At 38.3% G+C, this 17,532-nt stretch overlaps 3 protein-coding genes across 3 annotated transcripts; 2 read left to right on the plus strand and 1 right to left on the minus strand.

Moving 5' to 3' along the window:
- Nucleotides 1-1,703: 1,703 nt before the first annotated feature.
- LOC114716837 (sugar transporter ERD6-like 6) lies at nt 1,704-6,739 on the minus strand. Its single transcript, XM_028901909.1, has 18 exons — nt 6,282-6,739; nt 5,983-6,045; nt 5,808-5,897; nt 5,648-5,707; nt 5,475-5,540; nt 5,324-5,389; nt 5,165-5,240; nt 4,511-4,575; nt 4,334-4,426; nt 4,144-4,224; nt 3,948-4,032; nt 3,501-3,547; nt 3,351-3,413; nt 3,001-3,060; nt 2,730-2,795; nt 2,584-2,643; nt 2,091-2,205; nt 1,704-2,013 (listed from the first exon to the last, which is right to left on the minus strand). Exons 1-18 carry the CDS (start codon nt 6,462-6,464, stop codon nt 1,901-1,903), a joined length of 1,452 nt encoding a protein of 483 aa, XP_028757742.1. The 5' UTR covers nt 6,465-6,739; the 3' UTR covers nt 1,704-1,900.
- A 2,587-nt stretch (nt 6,740-9,326) lies between these two features.
- On the plus strand, nt 9,327-13,173 carry LOC114716841 (DNA-3-methyladenine glycosylase 1). Its single transcript, XM_028901911.1, has 2 exons — nt 9,327-10,873; nt 12,772-13,173. Exons 1-2 carry the CDS (start codon nt 9,732-9,734, stop codon nt 12,794-12,796), a joined length of 1,167 nt encoding a protein of 388 aa, XP_028757744.1. The 5' UTR covers nt 9,327-9,731; the 3' UTR covers nt 12,797-13,173.
- Nucleotides 13,174-15,664: 2,491 nt separating this feature from the next.
- LOC114716839 (long-chain-fatty-acid--AMP ligase FadD26-like) lies at nt 15,665-17,431 on the plus strand. Its single transcript, XM_028901910.1, has one exon. The coding sequence runs from the start codon at nt 15,665-15,667 to the stop codon at nt 17,429-17,431; it is 1,767 nt and encodes a 588-aa protein (XP_028757743.1).
- The last annotated feature ends 101 nt before the right edge of the window (nt 17,432-17,532 follow it).

The raw sequence follows: 17,532 nt of genomic DNA on the forward strand, positions 1-17,532 counted from the left end.
AAAATAACTCTATTTTTTGCTTCTTTTAAAGTCAACAATGCTAACTGCCGCGATAACATTATGATGTAGTGAATCTGTGGAACTAAATCATATTGATAATTGGTGTTTTCTATAATAATCTCTTGACTGGTGAAATTGAGACTGATTGGGAAATATGATTATGCAATAATGCCCATAAGAGCATTAAAAAGATTTAGTTTGCTGGATGCTAAGATTCACCAGCATGTTAACCTTTAGAATAATTGTTTAGAAATGTTTTAAATTTAGAGAAGTGTTTTAAAATGAAAGATAAGGTTTTAAGTGGTTGGAAATATTAGTTTACATGCAGCATCATTTTAAAAAACAACAACAAAAAAAATCTTAAATTCCAAACAAAACACAGGGACAACATTAGGAAGAAAGAGAAGCACGTGCCTTTCAAAGCCAGTCTTCCTTCATCCGCCACCTCGTTGTCTCAAGGCGGTGGATGACGTAGGATGGGAGAAATGGGAGACGGAGGACTGTGTAGTGTGTAGTCCGTTATAAGGCAGTGATTGGTTTTGATTTCAATTTTTTTTTTTAAAAAAAAGTCTCCCCTTTCAGGATAATATGGTAATTTCAAGCGGCATTAGAATGGCAAATAAGAAAGCAAGTGGAATTAATGGGGCATGAGAATTGAGAACATACCATCACGAAAATTATTATTATTATTATTATTTTTTGGGGGGAGTGGGGAATTGATACAGACATCCGCATATAATCTGAAACCAACAATTTCCTGCGGCGCATTGCGAACAACTTGAAATGAACAATCGAATAAACAGCAACCATATAACTGCATGCTCACCAACCCTTTCCTCGGGGTTAGAATTCAGAAGCCACTAGTAAGCAATTAAGCGTGCAGTAATAGCGCTAAATGCTAATAGGCAAGTGGTTAACTTCACCAACTTTGTTTTTTTTTTTTTGGCCGGAACTTCACCAACTTTGTTGGATGCTCGGCTTTAACTGTACATGCTCGTCGAAGACTACTTACTGTGCAAGATTAAAAGCTTGCCCTTGCAAAATCTCCAATGATGAATTTTTTTAACAGTTATGACTGTTTTAAAAATTAAACCACATAATGCTTTATTGATATTCAAAATTTCAATATCATCATATTTTGTTGATGGTTTTAACTTTTAAGATTAAAAAGCTTTTTTTTTTCCTAAGATAAGGGATTGGCTTAAAATCTTATATAAAGTTAAAGAAATAAAAATATACTTTAAATAATTTATATTAGTCCTGTAACACTGGTGCTACTACCTCCGATTTTTATTTTGATTTTAAATATAAAATCCAATCTATTTTGTCTCTTATATTTATTTATTTATTTTTTCAAAATAATCCTTACAATAATAATAGTTCTAACTAATACATTTGATCTGTAAATATATTTTAGAAATGACAACATCTATTTATTACAAATAACTAATTTAACTAATTTTCTTAATTTACTTAATTTAGTCAAGAAGTTATTATATTAAGGAGGTAGCATGGAAGATAATCATGTTAAAAGCATTTTATCTACCAAAACGTAAAAATATTATATTTTTAAGCTCTCCCTACTTGATGAGCCCACCACTGTCAATGGCCTCTGCATGCGATAATGCAACTACAGGTGTGGATTCTATTCGCTTGTTATTAATCAATCATAACCCATGGGCGCAGCTTTGTGTTATAATATCAAGTTTATTTAATTCTATTTTGAACAAACCCAGGAATTAAATGAATTGAATCATCGAATGAAGATTACACGATCCAAGAAAGCTTTCCCACTTTCAAGCAAACAACTCACATATATCGGAAATTGAAAATGTTGGAAAATGGGATTCCTGAAATCAGTTTCTGACAAAATTAAACGGAAGCTCCCTAAGAAGAAAGTTCATCTGAAAGCCCATTGAATTTCTTCAAGGGTTTTCCCTTTTGTCTCGGGAACCCAAATGGCGACAAATATCACAGTAAAAGCACACACAACCCCGTATATGGTGAAGGTTCCTGCAGACAACGTTCATTTTAGTTAAACAAGAAAATATTAACCTCCAAAAATAGAGACGGAGAGAAAGCAAACTGACCTCCGGAGCTCCAGTCCAAAAGCCAATTTGCTGTCAATGTAACCAACCAGGCACTGAACCAATTAGCAAGGGTAGCAACACTTCCGGCAAGGCCTTTAATGTTGAGCGGAAGAATCTGCAATACCAATTTGACAATGTATCAGATCTCACTGAAAAAGCAACCAGTAACACAGACCATCATTTCGTTATTTACAGTCTGCAACGCGCCAAAAATGAAGCACCATCGCAGAAGTATATTCTCGTGCTGAACAAGAAAATTTGATTTAAAGAGTTTGATAAATGGGGCTTCATTTTGCTGCAAATAAATTCATACAGCATTAATTTATTCATGAAAAAACACTAGTTAATTCTCGTGACCCCAGCAATGGAGTAAGTAGGAGCACATATGTAGGTTCACAGAGAGTCTGATTAACAGCTAGAAGTGTAGGAAACTAAAATTCTCTTTCAGGAAAGAATCACTATGCCAATGAAGAAAAATTACAAAATGCAGTACCTCAGACATTATAATCCACGGAATGGCTCCCATTCCCACAGAGAAAGCAGCAACCATAGCCTGAAATAATAGGATATTTAAAATAAAATATTTGAATCAAGCATCTTAAAGGCTTTTTGTATAACCCATGTGAAGATATCACATACCACAACTCCAGCCACTGCTAAGATGCTCAATATCTTATATAAAATAGACTCATCTGATAAGGAATCCTGAGAACAATGAAGGAAAATTTACTGGGGTTAAAGAAAAAACATAAGAAACATAAAGGACATTATCTAAGCTGTTCATGGTGAGCTTGTTATTTCATTCTCTGAATTAACAGATAATCTATAGTCACATGTGCCAGATATACGCATACTTGAAGTAGATAACGCATCTTAATTTCCATCACAATGAAGTTAGTAACGTTATCACCTTTACATAGAATGAGACAGCAACAACTATGAGACTAATGGTCATTCCAGCAGAAGAGACCTGCAATTGAAACACGAATAATCAAAATCTTATCCACCAAGCAGATTCATATTAGAGTCAATTACTAATTTAGTCCCTAAAACATCACTTTTCTCTCAATTCGATGCTTCAAATACGTATTGAGAGACTTTATCTTGGATGACGAAAGTAAGACAAGAGTAATATTTCAGGGACTAAATTAAGAGGCTCTGCCTCAAAGGACCAAATTGAAAGGACAGTTTCCTTCAAGGATTAAATTATTAATGTATCCTCTATGTTATTAAACAAGATTAAAAAAATTTCAGACTCACAATAAGAAGCAACCTGCGACCAGATTTGTCTGCCAACCACAAAGTTACACAGGTGGCGAGAACCTGAATCACATATGAATATATAATCAGACTATGATTTAAGAGTAAAACAAATGGTAAATGACGTTATAAGTTTCCTTTCAGCTAAACCTGAACAGCACCAAGTCCACTTGTGGCTACATCACTTGAACTAATCCCTGTTTAAAATAGGTTAAATTATGAGTTAAAAAGCATTTATATTAAGAAGGACTAGAAATGGAAATACAAGCCGTCTAAAATAGGCTCCATTTTTGCTGACATGATAATATCCTGATGCCGTGAATTTGGGGAACTCATCCAAATTGTTTGTTCCTAACACTAGAAAAACATTTACATTATTATGGGGGAATAGCCATTACCATACACCTGATGAGTGCATTATATAATTGTATAACTTTTCTAAATTTTAATCAAGCTGTTCATTGAATCGTACAGGGATTGCTTTAGGCCAAACAAACATGAGATACTGATATTTAGTAAAACTGACTCATGGTTTTCCTATATTGCACTGCACCAATGGTTTTGCTTCAGATGATAACAAAAAATAGTGTGAATTACCAGCGCTTTTAAAGATGGTGCTGGAATAGAACAGAACGCCATTGATTCCAGTAAGCTGTTGCAGAATGAGAAGGCCAATTCCAATCTACAAGAGAAGAGTGAGAAGAAAATGTTTAGCCTCCAATAACTCATCCTTCCGCAATCTAACTGTTGGGTAGATGGATGGAAACCAGTGCTTTAGATAGATAATAAATACCATTAACGGTAACCAGTATCTTCTTTGTTTGAGTTCTGCAAATCGAATTGTAGTTCTTCTGCCAGCAGATGCAACAGCCCTCTATAGAAAGACTCCCAAATACAATTTAGCCCAATGACTCTGTAAATGTCTATCAGAAAATGGAAATGTAAGGATTATTCATTGTAACCAGATTGTAAATCCTTATTACCTTGATTTCACTAACTTCAACAGAGATATCAGTATCAAACCCTCGGAGCACTTGTAAAGAAGTTTCAAATTCTTCTGTCATGCCCATTTTTGCCTGTAATTGGGGGGGAAAAAAACAGATCAAGAATATGATGTTATGTCAGATGACACTAAGAAAACATTGATTTGAGAAGCTTACCAGCCATCTAGGAGATTCAGGAATGAAAAATAAACCAGGTATTAAAATTGTGCACGGCAGAATCCCTGTAAGTATAAGGGCATAAAATTACTTAATTTGAATTTTCCGAACACTTTCCTTTTTCAGTGACAAGAGGGCGCAGAGGGAAAGATTCCCCCTCCCCCACTTTATGTGCAAGTGAAAATTTTATTGTAACGCCTTTGCCCTTTTGAAAAATAAGTGCGGATATTTAATTCTCATAAACTAAGATTCTAAACAAGCATGGATATGCTTATCTACATTAGCATTTTCGTCCTTTAAAACAGCCTGAGCTTGGACCAAACCAAGATGCAAAACAGCCTGAGCTTGGACCAAACCAAGATGCAAAAAGATCGTGATTCTAACACACTAGTGCCTAAGTTCGAGTTATAATAGGGTTAAACGCGTGGTGCAAAACATATATGTACAGAAATGAGGGGAAAAAAATATGAAATGTTGTTTTCCAAATTATTTAGATGATTATAGTAAAATATGTATTTTAGGGCTAAAATCTTAAATGAGAATACTAATAACAAAACTTATTTGAGAATTAAAACCCCCTAAATTCATATTTTTATGCCAGTAAATCAAATACGTGGATAATTCACCAATCCACGAAATCTTTTAGAGGAATACCTAGTACCGCAAGTATTCTCCATTGAACAAAGAGCCCCAGCAAATAAGCCAGCATAATTCCAATGGTGACAGAGAGCTATGCAGAAACGAGAATACCCGTCATATGAGTTACCTGTTACCAAAACACCAATCCAGCAAATCTAGGAGATATTAACCAACCTGGTTGACTGAAACCAGAGCTCCCCTCAAGTTTTGGGGTGATATTTCAGCTATGTACACTGGTACCTGTGATTTTGAGCAAGAATCGGCATTCAAGAATTCTGTCTCACGCAATGCCACAACTACACTAGAGATAAAACACTTGAGTTACCGTATAAGATATTACACCGACACCGAATCCTTCCAACAGCCTTCCTAAATATAGGAAAGAAGTATCCTGCAAGACGATTAACAATTAAAGAAGACAAACTCACGTTTGCAGTTTAGCTGGCTTTAGATTTGCTAAATAAGATAAAACCAGGAAACTTAGATATAAGTGCTCACTTTTGCAAATGAGATTATCAGCCAACCAATAATATTAGGAACCGAAGCAACCATTAAAGCCTGTAATTTAATGCAACAAAATAAAAGGGGCGATTATTAGCCCAAGATAGTAGCCATCAAATTGTGAAAAGGAATGGTACGCAAAAGAAATGATTCCAACCCCTTTTCGCCCTATATACTCAGCAACCTGGCCACTAGTTATTGCTCCGACCATGGCACCTACATTGGATAAAGAACCAAACAAAGAAAACTGCACGAGAAATATAAGTTAGTACCTGGGAAGTTAATATTATACAGACTCCGATGGAAAGGAGCCAATCAACAGGGATTCAAACCTCGGAGACTGAAAGCTCAAGATCTTTGATGATAGCAGATTGGGTGGGGGATGTATAACCCGCCTAAAAGAAATACCAAAGTCAAAAGCAAGTATCAATGAATTTTTACATTCGTGTTGGGGGTGAAACAGGTGGCAAATGTCAAAGCAAAATCAACCAACATTACTTTCTGTCCTTCCTTTTTGCTTACAAATCCACCAAAACAAATGGTGCTAAGCTCAGTTGTCTGATTAGGTAGTTGGTTGTCTCGCGTGAAATTAGACTATAGCAAACAAATTTACGGGCATGGCAAGTCATACCGTAAAACCAAACTGAATAGGACCCAAAGCGACAATGAGAACGCATGCCACGACGGAGATGGCACTGTCGCGGATGGCCTGAGAAGAACCCAACAAACTGGATTGCCTCGAACTCATTCGATACCAGCTTCCCGTGTGGAGGAATGGTTTCCTGAGATCTCTTGCTTCGTCAGAGTCACTCATTGTTGTATTTGGTAAGCTCCTGATCAGAGGCGTGAAGGGATTTGTTCAAATCAAGTTCGCTCAGAGGGGAGGAAAGAGTTTATACGGATGAGCAAGAGGTGATTCTCTTGTCCTTTCTTGACCATGAACAGGAGTGGTTCAGCAACAGCCTAGCACTGAATTCAGTCTCCGACAGAAGATGGAAGCAAAGGGAGTTGTAATAAAACGGGCATTTACGCACGAGGTCAGCTGCCTACCCTTCGTCCCCATCTGTAATTCTCAATTGTTTCTGTAAAATTCACCAAATTCAACCCTCCGGTTTACTTCACAAAAATGGTTCTATATATTCATTTCACCTCGCACAAATGAAATCATTTTTTTAAAAAAATTTTATACAAGACACCTCGGCCCCTAAAAAGGTACAGTGCAAATTTCGCCGTTACTCCAGCGCAGTCAGCCTCGCTCAGCTCAGATCTTATCCGATAATTGTTGAAGAGCAAAATCCTCGTGTATTGTTTTCAGATTATCACACTCAAACGCAATTTGGTGGCATTTTTTTAAATATATCTCTTCGTATTGTCTAACTTGATTGGTCATGGTTTCCTTTTTATTGATAAAAGCACCTTGATCTCGATTTTGTTAGATTTTCGAGAAATATTAAAATGGACGCGTGATTATTGAGATCATTTGAGAAAATATTATCTCACTCTTTTTTTCATTTGTATATGAGTGACCAAGTCTTCAGCAATCGTGTGTAATTATGCTTTCATAATTTATTGAACTAGGTGAACATAAGCTTACTAGTTGTGTTTTGAGGACTTGTGCTTGTTAACTGGGAGTTTTGGATCATACGCTGAGAGCTCCATCCATGTGTTTGCCCGGCGGAGGGATTGTTGCCGGAGAAGAACGAAATAAAGTTAAGAAAAGGAGTGAAAGTTGAATATTGATTAAAAAAAAATTACAATGAGGTCCTATACAACAACAAAAAATTTCCAAATAAGTTCTGGAAGTTATTATTCTCCACCCTAAAACGTATTAATACAGGTTACTTAGGTTATTATTAGATTTTTTAGTAGTTATTTCTTTTATATGGGATTTGATTGTAATTCTTCCTTCATAGAACGATAATTGTACTATATAGTTGTCACAAAATAAATATTTAGCTTCATATTGTTGTAAACTCCGTCTATTATGTAAAAAATTGATAAAATATTTTATATTTTATATTGATATTGATTATTTCATCCATCCAGTTATAACCGATATCCCCTCTGGCCTTTGGATGCAATGTGCTCTTATCCAGTTTCAATTTCAAGTCTATACGATATACATCATATTAAATAAAATATAACTTTTTATTTGCAGCGTGAAAATTAGGACAAACTTTAGGCACATTACTTATCTATCATAGCTAAATTTCTCCAGTTACCGCATTTAATCTGAAAACCGAGTGTTTTTTGTGACTGAAAAATGAGTCTTAGCAGAAATAAGTTATATCATACATGCCTTCTTCAAAATGTGTTATTCTAATTATAATACCTCATTTATGATTTATAAATAAGATCTTATAATTAGAACAATATGTAGTATCATCAGTGCCTTTTTATTTTGTTTTGTTTTGTTTTTTTGTTTTGGATGATATCATCATTAAGACTTGAGATTAGGGGTGAAAACATGCCAGACAAGGCCAAACTTTGTCTTTAATAGGCCAAGCCTGTTTAGTAGCATGCTGGCTTGAGCCTAGCCTGTGGCCTGTAATAGACTCTCTTTTTTTCCAGCCTAAACCTGACTTGTATAAAGGCCTAGTCTGGCCTGAACTTGTTAAAAAAACTTGTAATTTTAAAATTTTCAGAATGCATAATAAAAAATACATTAATTAATAAAAAAATATAAAATATACATACTACATAATTATTATTTTTTATTATTATCTTTATTTAAATTTCAATGTCATGAGTAATGTTTTAAATCTTAATTACAGTTAATATTATTAAAAAAAGTTATAATTATATACTCATCCGGTCTTAATATAGGACCTAATTCTTGAATTGATTCTGGTCCTAAATATAAGACTCATTTTTTATATTTATCAATTTTCTCTAAATTACCTCTATGGATACTCCATCAATCGTAATCAAGTAGAAGAGGGAGAGGGGATATTAAGAAAGATGATTATGGTGTTTTAGGAAAAATATGTTAGTTTTCTTATAATTAAACTAACTTACATAACTTTCTTAATCTAATCAAATTAGTTAAATGGGTCATATATTAAGAACCGGAGGAGTATTAAAATTTAAAATAAGATTAGATATAAATACAAAATAAAAATAAAAAATAAAACAAAAAAAAGGCTAAGCTAGGCCTAAGAGGCTTTCCAAAAAAACCTAAACTTGACCTGGCTAAACAGGCCATTAAAAAAAACTTAAACTTTTTTCTATTTTCAAAAAGACCAGTCAGGTCAGGGCAAATATAAACCAGACCACAGATTCTTGGACTTATTTCTACCTTTACTTTTTTTTTGTTGGTAATATTTCTACCTTTACTTGACACGAGAGTAAAAGGCTAAGAGCATCCTCCAGTGAGACTGGCGCGCGCCCGTAACAATGTGCCCAAGGGAGAAGGCCGATGAGGCTGACATGGTTGCCACAGGAGCTCTCTCTCTCTCTCTCTCTGTGCGCGTGTGCGTGTGTGGATACGAAAGAGGGTTAAGCCGGAACAACAAAGAGGTGTGAGCCTTTTTCACCAAAAAACAAAAAGAGGCGTGAGCCTTGTGGACCGGACAAAGCCCAAGATCTGGCCACCAGCGAGGATTCTTCAAGTATTGGGCCTGCGAAGCCCGGATAAGTAGGCTCGATGGGTACAAGTCACGTGTAACACGCGCTGCGAGGTGGCGTTGGAGAAGAGGAGACCACCCAATTGACGGAGGAATTTGGTGCTGGGCGAGAAGCCGCACACCGAGCTACGTTCAAGGCTTCAAGCTAGTGAGAAGAGAAAGAGCGGGGAAGGAAGAATCTGATTAGAATTCAATTTACACGAGGGATTACATCCAAGTTACCGAAATTGTGTCTTCTCAATTTTTTTTTTTCACGCTCTGAGTTCAATCTCGTCATCATCTCGCATATCCATTCATTTTTTTGGTATCTCTAACCCTTGTCTTTGTTTTGGCATCGCCGACGCCGCCGTCGCCGTCACGTCACCGTTACCATCGTCATATTTAGGCTGCCTCGTCACTGCTGGCTGTTCCACCGTCGACCCGAGTTCAGAGCGTTTTGATCGAATCCCTTGCAAATGGGCGAACAAACCCAAGGTCAAGGACAGACCCAAACCCGAGCCCAGAGTCAGCCCCAGTCTATCCAGGATTCTGCCCCTACCTCCATTGCCCCCGCCAATTCAACTACTGCAACAACCGCCACCGTCGCCGCCGCTACCATTGCCCAGGCTACGCTAACAGAGTCCGAACTGAGTAATGCTCCTTCGCAAACCTATGCTCCGCCTTCCAAAATCCCTTTACGCCCCCGAAAGATCCGGAAGCTCTCTCCGGACCCAAGTAACTCTCAAATTGTCCCCGTAGATAACCCAAAACCTATCCCGACCACCACCTCCTCTGCTAAGACCACTGGCGGCCGGAACAACAAAAATGTTCAACAACGAACTCACATGGTTCCCAGGATCGTTGCTAGGTCACTATCTTGCGAAGGCGAGGTCGAGATCGCTTTGCGCTACCTCCGAAACGCCGATCCGCTTCTTGCTTCTCTAATTGACATTCATCCACCTCCTGCCTTTGACAGTTTCCACACTCCATTCTTGGCTCTGACGCGTAGCATTTTGTATCAGCAACTTGCTTATAAAGCTGGCACGTCAATCTATACCCGCTTCATCGCTCTTTGTGGGAGCGAAGCTGGTGTTCTTCCGGAAACAGTTCTTGCCCTAACCCCTCAACAACTTCGCCAGATTGGGGTTTCGGGCCGGAAAGCTAGTTATCTTCATGATTTGGCTAGGAAATATCAGAATGGGATATTATCAGATTCAGCCATTGTAAATATGGATGATAAATCTCTTTTCACAATGCTCACGATGGTTAATGGGATTGGATCTTGGTCTGTTCATATGTTCATGATTTTCTCTCTCCATAGACCGGATGTTCTTCCGATTAATGATCTCGGTGTTCGCAAAGGGGTTCAGCTTCTTTACAATCTTGAGGAGTTGCCGCGACCTTCTCAGATGGACCAATTATGCGATAAATGGAGGCCTTACCGGTCAGTTGCTTCTTGGTACATGTGGAGATTTGTGGAAGCAAAGGGAACTCCTTCAAGTGCCGTGGCTGTGGCTACTGGTGCCAGCTTGCAGCAGCACCAGCAGGAGCAGCAACAACCGCAGCACCCATCACAGCCACAGCTTCTGGATCCTATAAATAGCATGTTTAATCTTGGGTAAGACTATAAATCATAGCATGCTTAATATTCGTTTTGTGCTCACTCTTTTAAGCATCGTTTAGTATTGTGACTGAGGCATGAATTGTGTCTGTTTGGTACACAGAATGGAAGGGAATGGAAAAATGAGGAGAATGAGGAAATGATTTTTGTAATGGGATATATCTTTTGTGCTTTAAACAGGAAAAGTAATAAAAAAGATATGTTCTTATTAAGTACTGATGACAAAAATATTATAGATATTGCATATATTGCTTATCATGGTATGGGTGACTAAACGGGGCCAACATGATTGCAGATAGATTTTCATGCCATTTGAATTAGAGAATAGCTTTGGAACCCTCTTTTTAACTTCCCAGCAGGCGAGGTTTATAACTTGTTTTGGACTATCAGTTGTTCTGTGAGATGTTATAGCCTTCCAGAAACAGGCATTGAATATAACCTTCCAAGTTGTCAAGCTGTCCTCTCATGGAAGAAGAATTCTGAACTTTGAAGGATTTGGTCAAGTGTTGTTGCTACATCCATGTTCAAGAATATGAGTTTTGGTACTCATTAGTGTTGACAAGAACTTGGTAATGGATAAATTCTGCTGCCATTACATTATGGCAAGAAATTACCAGAGAAGGAAGTTGGTAATTTAATACATCACTGTAGGGAAGTTTTCCATGGACGAGTACCTTGCCGTATCAATATTTGGCCAATTGCAGTTGATGATTTTAACTTTTCTTAATGCAAGAGGATTTTGATTTGTCAATCAAGATTCGATGCTGATAGGTCCTTCTTCCATTTATGGATGTCTCTGTGTTTCGTGCATTGATTGTAATGAAGAGCTTTCATTTCTCTATTGAAGAGAGCGGCCTGCGTGAGATTAAGCTGTTCAGATTCAGCTTTCATTCATAAGAAGAGTTGTTCCCCAAGTAAATAAGGAATACTAAAGGAGGAAATAAAAACTAGGTGAAAAGAGAAGGAAAGAAAAACAGCATACGGAATAAAAAATGGGGAAAAAAGTTTACCTTCATCTGTTTTTGAAGAAAATAAAGGGTTGTGCTTTTCTCACATGATATGGTAATATCCACTCACATAAGAATGTCCATATCTTGTGTGTTCCTATAGTAGTCTAGTCTATCTCTGTCTTCACTACTGAAGCTGCTCTTTAACCCTTTCTTCATTATTCCCTAATCCCCCTCACCTCGTTTCATAAATGATAAAGTACCTCATGTTTAATCCCACGAACTCCTGAAATCCTATCATTCAAGAACCACGAGCTTTTCTGCTTCAGCTACTGTTTTCTAAAATTGAACCATTTTTTCCTCTATCAAATCTCGATGTTTCCTAATGAGGAATTCTGTTTAACTCTAAGCTACTCATTCATTAGTTTTAGATGTTGAAATCTTACTTTTTAAGCAGGTAGGAATCCGACTAGAGGTCTTGGGCTGTTGGTCAAATTTCAATGTACCAGAAAAGAATCTAATCTTTAGAGCTCATCTTACTTTCCGGATGTTCTTACACATATCTGTTTGAAGTGTTACTTTTAAGTAGGAATACCGAATTGCTTGTACTAGTGGAAATCCCTAATTACTTGTATTTTTTCTATGACATGTTTTCTTTTGGGGGAAAAAAATCTTCTTGGCCTTACTTTGTGGCTCTGTTTATGTCATAGATATTTAGCCATGTATATTATGGATCTAATTTCACCTGGTTTTGTTACCACAAGGTCAGGACTGATTGGAGAGAAGTTTCTTCGTCAGATGTTTGAAGCTTTATTATTATGCTTGTCTGGTGTCTTTCCAGTTGTTTGTTTCCTAGCTCGGTTGATTGCATATGATGTTAATACTTGTAGCTTGCCAACAGATAACGTGCTCATGCATGTCTCATCTTCGGTGTCATGTGATATACAGGGCTGCCTGTGCTTGGGGACAGTGATCGCCGGTTGAATTGAGAAGTTTGTGATGAGATCTCGTTTTACTGCCTTCGGTAGCACCAAAATTCCAAAGCCAAGCTATGAAGTGAGTGTACTTAATAGAGGATCTTGGTGGGATAAGTTGGGTAACGTGGGCATTGAAGCATTAGTGTATGTTCAGTAATTGCAAGATTCAATAAAAAGACAATCAAGTTAGGTCTATTCTGTTGTCGAAGTTGTAGGTCGCCTGTTTTAAGTTGTGAAGTCGTCTTTCATAAAAACAGGGCTTATCGGAGTGCGGTGCTTCTGTGCGTCTGCGCCATGGTGATGTGGTTTGGCCTCCTTGTACGTGGTCCTCTTTGGGGTAGTGGATGCCCATTTTCTGCATATGCGTCCTATAGATTCGCTGATTCCCGTCTCGTCCTTCCTTTTATTGTGACCGGCAATTTTTATTTCATGTGATTCCATTAAAATTCTAAAAATTAAAATTATAGAAACATTAAAAAAATTAAATAATACAAGTATATGCGTCACACAGTTAACAGCTTTCTGTAAAGCTGCTGGCCTGGTAGAGTCTAAGAGAGTGTTTGGGTAAGATCAAAATTATGGTTTCAGAAGTGTTTTTATGGCATACAAAGTAAATATGTGAAGGGGTTTGTCTTGGTTTGTAGAAAAAAGTTTCTGAAAAGTGATTATTAAGGTATCTAAATACTTTTTTAATGTGATTTGCTATAATTGATTATTGATGATTATGATCACAGCGTAACTTAGATTTTGTTTGTTGAAAAGGTTCACTCAATGAAATTTAAACCCGAACAAGTAAATACGGTAACTTATTGTTCTCAGACACAAGTAGAGCCGGTAATACGGGCTAGGCTCACGGGCCCAGCCCGCCAGCCCGCCAAAAAAGGCGGGCTTGGGTTGATGTTTTCCCAGCCCGCCACGGTGCGGGCTACTCTAGCCCGCACCGCTTTTGGCCCGCTCCGCCGCGGGCCAGCCCGCCAGCCCGCTTTTTTTTTTTTTTTACTTTTTCTGATTTTTAATACATTATATAATATAATTAGATGATTTTGACCATTAAATTTCATATGGACATTACCTCATCTATATCATTATATATATAATTAATTAAGCACTTCATATATATGTATGGTTATATGAAGAGCACTATCTATCTTTTATTTTTATATCTATTTGTCATTAGTATGCACGACTTCATAAGATTAGATAAATATGTGATTTTCATATAGTCATACACACACACACATAAAAGATTTACTTAATTAATTTGGATAAGAAAACTAGTTAAATTAATTATTTATAAAAAATATATATGTTAGTTTTTCTTAAATTTCTTCTAATATTATAAATTAATTCTCTTTCTTTTTATTAGGATCCATTACTCAAGTTTAAAACTCGGAGCCTAATTTCAACATTTCAAATTAGGCTTAACTCATACTAATATAATAAATTTTAAAAAAAAAAAAATTTAGGCGGGTTCGGGCTGGCAAAATGCCAGCCAGCCAAGGTGCGGGCTACTTCAGCCCGCACCGCATTTGGCCCGCACCGCGGCGGGCTGGCCCGTATCCGCACTGCCAGCCCGCTTTCCCAGGTCTAGACACAAGTACCCTTAACACGTGGTATGTAATAAAAGCCCGATTTTTCCGTGTGCACTATCCCTGACATTTTGTGAACAGTTTTGCACATCACTGGTACGGATTTGGTAATTGATCTTTTGAAGCCATCGTAGAAGAAAACACAAGATACACATTCGTGAACCGTAAAGCATGGTCATCGTATGATAGAAGTAGAAACATCTTAAAAGCATATAGAAACATTTTTTGACAGAATAGAGCTCAAGTAAATAAAGCTCGGGTGGAGTCAATTAACAGAATAATTTTGTTCGGAAATAATTGACAAGAAGACTGTCCCGGTGGGGAAAATTGCATGTTTATTTATTCTCCATGGCAAGAGAGAAAACAACGTCTTGATCAACTGTGTGATCACAATCACTTAATACATTTATCTGAGGGCTTGTTTGGAGTTGTGATCTATTAATATTTATAAGCATGTTCACGTAAACTATGATAAAATTCTTTTTAAATACTTACTAGGTACCTCATATTTTATAAATGACAGTTAAAAAACTATTTTTAAACCGTGTCAAACAAGCCGTGATTTTGACATGAAAACCCTTGGGCATAGTTGATGGGAAGAAATTGGATGGATACAAAATAAAACGGATTTCTAACTTCTCGTAATAAACGTCCACACTTTCAAACCAAAAGAAAATCCTTACATTTGTCTTATACAGCTGTTCAACCTTTTAATGAAACTCTCAAAAACCTTGTGGAACTGGACTTCTGTTAAAAAACTACTTCGAAATTCATTATTTGAACCTCACTATGTTTGTTTTGGCAGATTTTTCAGGGAAAGTAAACACAAAACAAGTCATGTTGCGCATAAGGTATGATTCAGTTTTTCAAATAATAATACGCAAACAAACATTGAAATCGGAATTCAAATTAAGGAAATATATTTTTCATAAAAATGCAGAAGTCACGAAAAGAGGGCGGCTAACTACAGAGACAGATTGTGTATTAAATAGAAATTGCTTTTGGCAGACGGCAAAGTAGAATGCAATCCCACCACATACAACATCAACAATGCGACGCGATTGTGATTTTGTAAGAGCAGCTCAAGGACCACCCACTGGGATATTCTCACGGAATATCTCTTTGTTCCTTATAGTTCTCTTAAATTTATATTTGTTTAAACTTATCCACCTAGATGATACATAGAATTGAATCAAAATCCACAATAACTCCGACTATAAAGTGACACCCTCAAGCCTCCCTGTCTCGCAATTCGCAGGCAGAGCACACCCCACCATGCAACACGAGAACTATGATCCTTCCTTCCCCGACCAACCTGTGGTCGACCAGTACCTCCCTGTTTGGGCCAATCTACCGTCCTTCCGGTCCAAGCCGGCCTTCATTTGGTCCCATGGAAACTCCAAACCCACCACTCCCCTCACCTATTCTCAGCTCAATGCCTCAGTGAACCTCCTTTCTTCTAAGCTCCTCGTTCCTTTACAGAGACGCGACACTGTCATCATTTTGTGCCCTCCGGGACTTCAACTTGTGAAGCTCATCTTTGCGTGTCAACGTGCTGGCCTTATGAGCATCCCTATCATCCCCCCTCATCCTTCTTTTTCTCGTCCCAGTCATCACCATCTTATGAGGGTCCTTTCCCAGACAAAACCTAAAGCTGCCTTAGCTCATCCTCACTATATCTCCAGCGTTCAAAGCTACTTGTCTTCTTGTCCCCCCCGCAAGGATGAGAACCTGGCTCGCATGTTACAAAAAGTACATTGGATCTCCATTCACGAAGATGACGGTGTCAGAGATGGTAATGTTGCGGTTTTAAATAACCGTACTTCTGATTCTACACCATACAGTGGCTGCGGTGCCAATGAGGTTTATTTGGTTCAGTACACGTCAGGTGCCACTGGGATTCCAAAACCCGTGCTTATGACTGCTGGCTCAGCCGCCCACAACGTCAGAACGGCAAGGACCGCCTATGATCTTCATCCAAACAGCGTCATTGTTTCGTGGTTGCCTCAATACCATGATTGTGGTCTCATGTTTCTGTTACTGACCGTTGTATCCGGGGCCACATGCATCCTGACCTCCCCAGCCGACTTCATCAACCGTCCAAGACTCTGGCTTGAACTGATGTCGGAGTTCAAGGCCACGTGTACTCCTGTTCCGTCATTCGCACTGCCCCTCGTGATCAAGCGAGGTGGGCCACACCAAGGAACCATTCCCATAAATCTTTCCAGCTTAAGGAACCTGATCCTCATCAACGAGCCAATCTACAGTGACTCCGTTGAAGAATTTGTTCGTGTTTTTATTCCATTTGGGATGAAACCCTCCTCCATCTCTCCTTCTTACGGGTTGGCAGAGAATGGTACTTTTGTTTCCACCTCCTGGAGGGCTGATGATAGCTATTCTAGCTTTCCGGGGCTTCCAACTCACAGGAAGCTTCTACCAATCGCAAGGCTTTCTAATAATCCATCTCGAGAGGACATTGACATTGTGGTTGTGAACGAAGAAACTTGTGAAGCGGTTGAGGATGGCATTGAAGGAGAAATATGGGTTTCATCACCAAGCAATGCATCTGGCTACCTCGGACATCCTCACTTAACGAGGGAGGTGTTTCATGGGAGACAGAGAAACGCAGTGGGGAAGTGTTTTGTTCGAACAGGAGATTCAGGGGTTGTTAAAGGAGAGCAGAGGTTTCTGTTTGTGACAGGTCGGTGCCACGACGTTATTGAGGTCCAAGGTGGTCGAAGGATTCATCCCCACTACATTGAGAAGGCGGCATATAACAGGTGTCCCAAGTTTGTTAGAGGAGGTTGTATTGCGGCATTTCAGATTTCAGAGACCATAGCACTAGTGGCAGAGATGCAGAGGATTGAGAAGGATAAGAGGGTTTTGAAGAGAATCTGTGAAGAGATGAGAGAAGGTGTTGCGAAAGAAGAGAGGGTTGAGGTAGGAGTGGTGGCTTTGGTGACGAGTGAGGCGTTCCGAAAACAACTTCGGGGAAAGTGCAGAGATGGGCAGCCAAGGAGAAGTTTAGAGAGGGCAAAATGAGAGTGATGATGGAGATGAAATTCGGAGATGCAACATGCGGTGGAGATGCCCCGCAGGAAAAAGCAGAAACTCGGATGCTACTAATGTCTCTTCTGTGAATG

Source organism: Neltuma alba, unplaced genomic scaffold, assembly GCF_004799145.2.
Source record: "Neltuma alba isolate B1F8T4 unplaced genomic scaffold, ASM479914v2 tig00011690_pilon, whole genome shotgun sequence".
In the NCBI taxonomy this organism is placed as follows: domain Eukaryota; kingdom Viridiplantae; phylum Streptophyta; class Magnoliopsida; order Fabales; family Fabaceae; genus Neltuma; species Neltuma alba.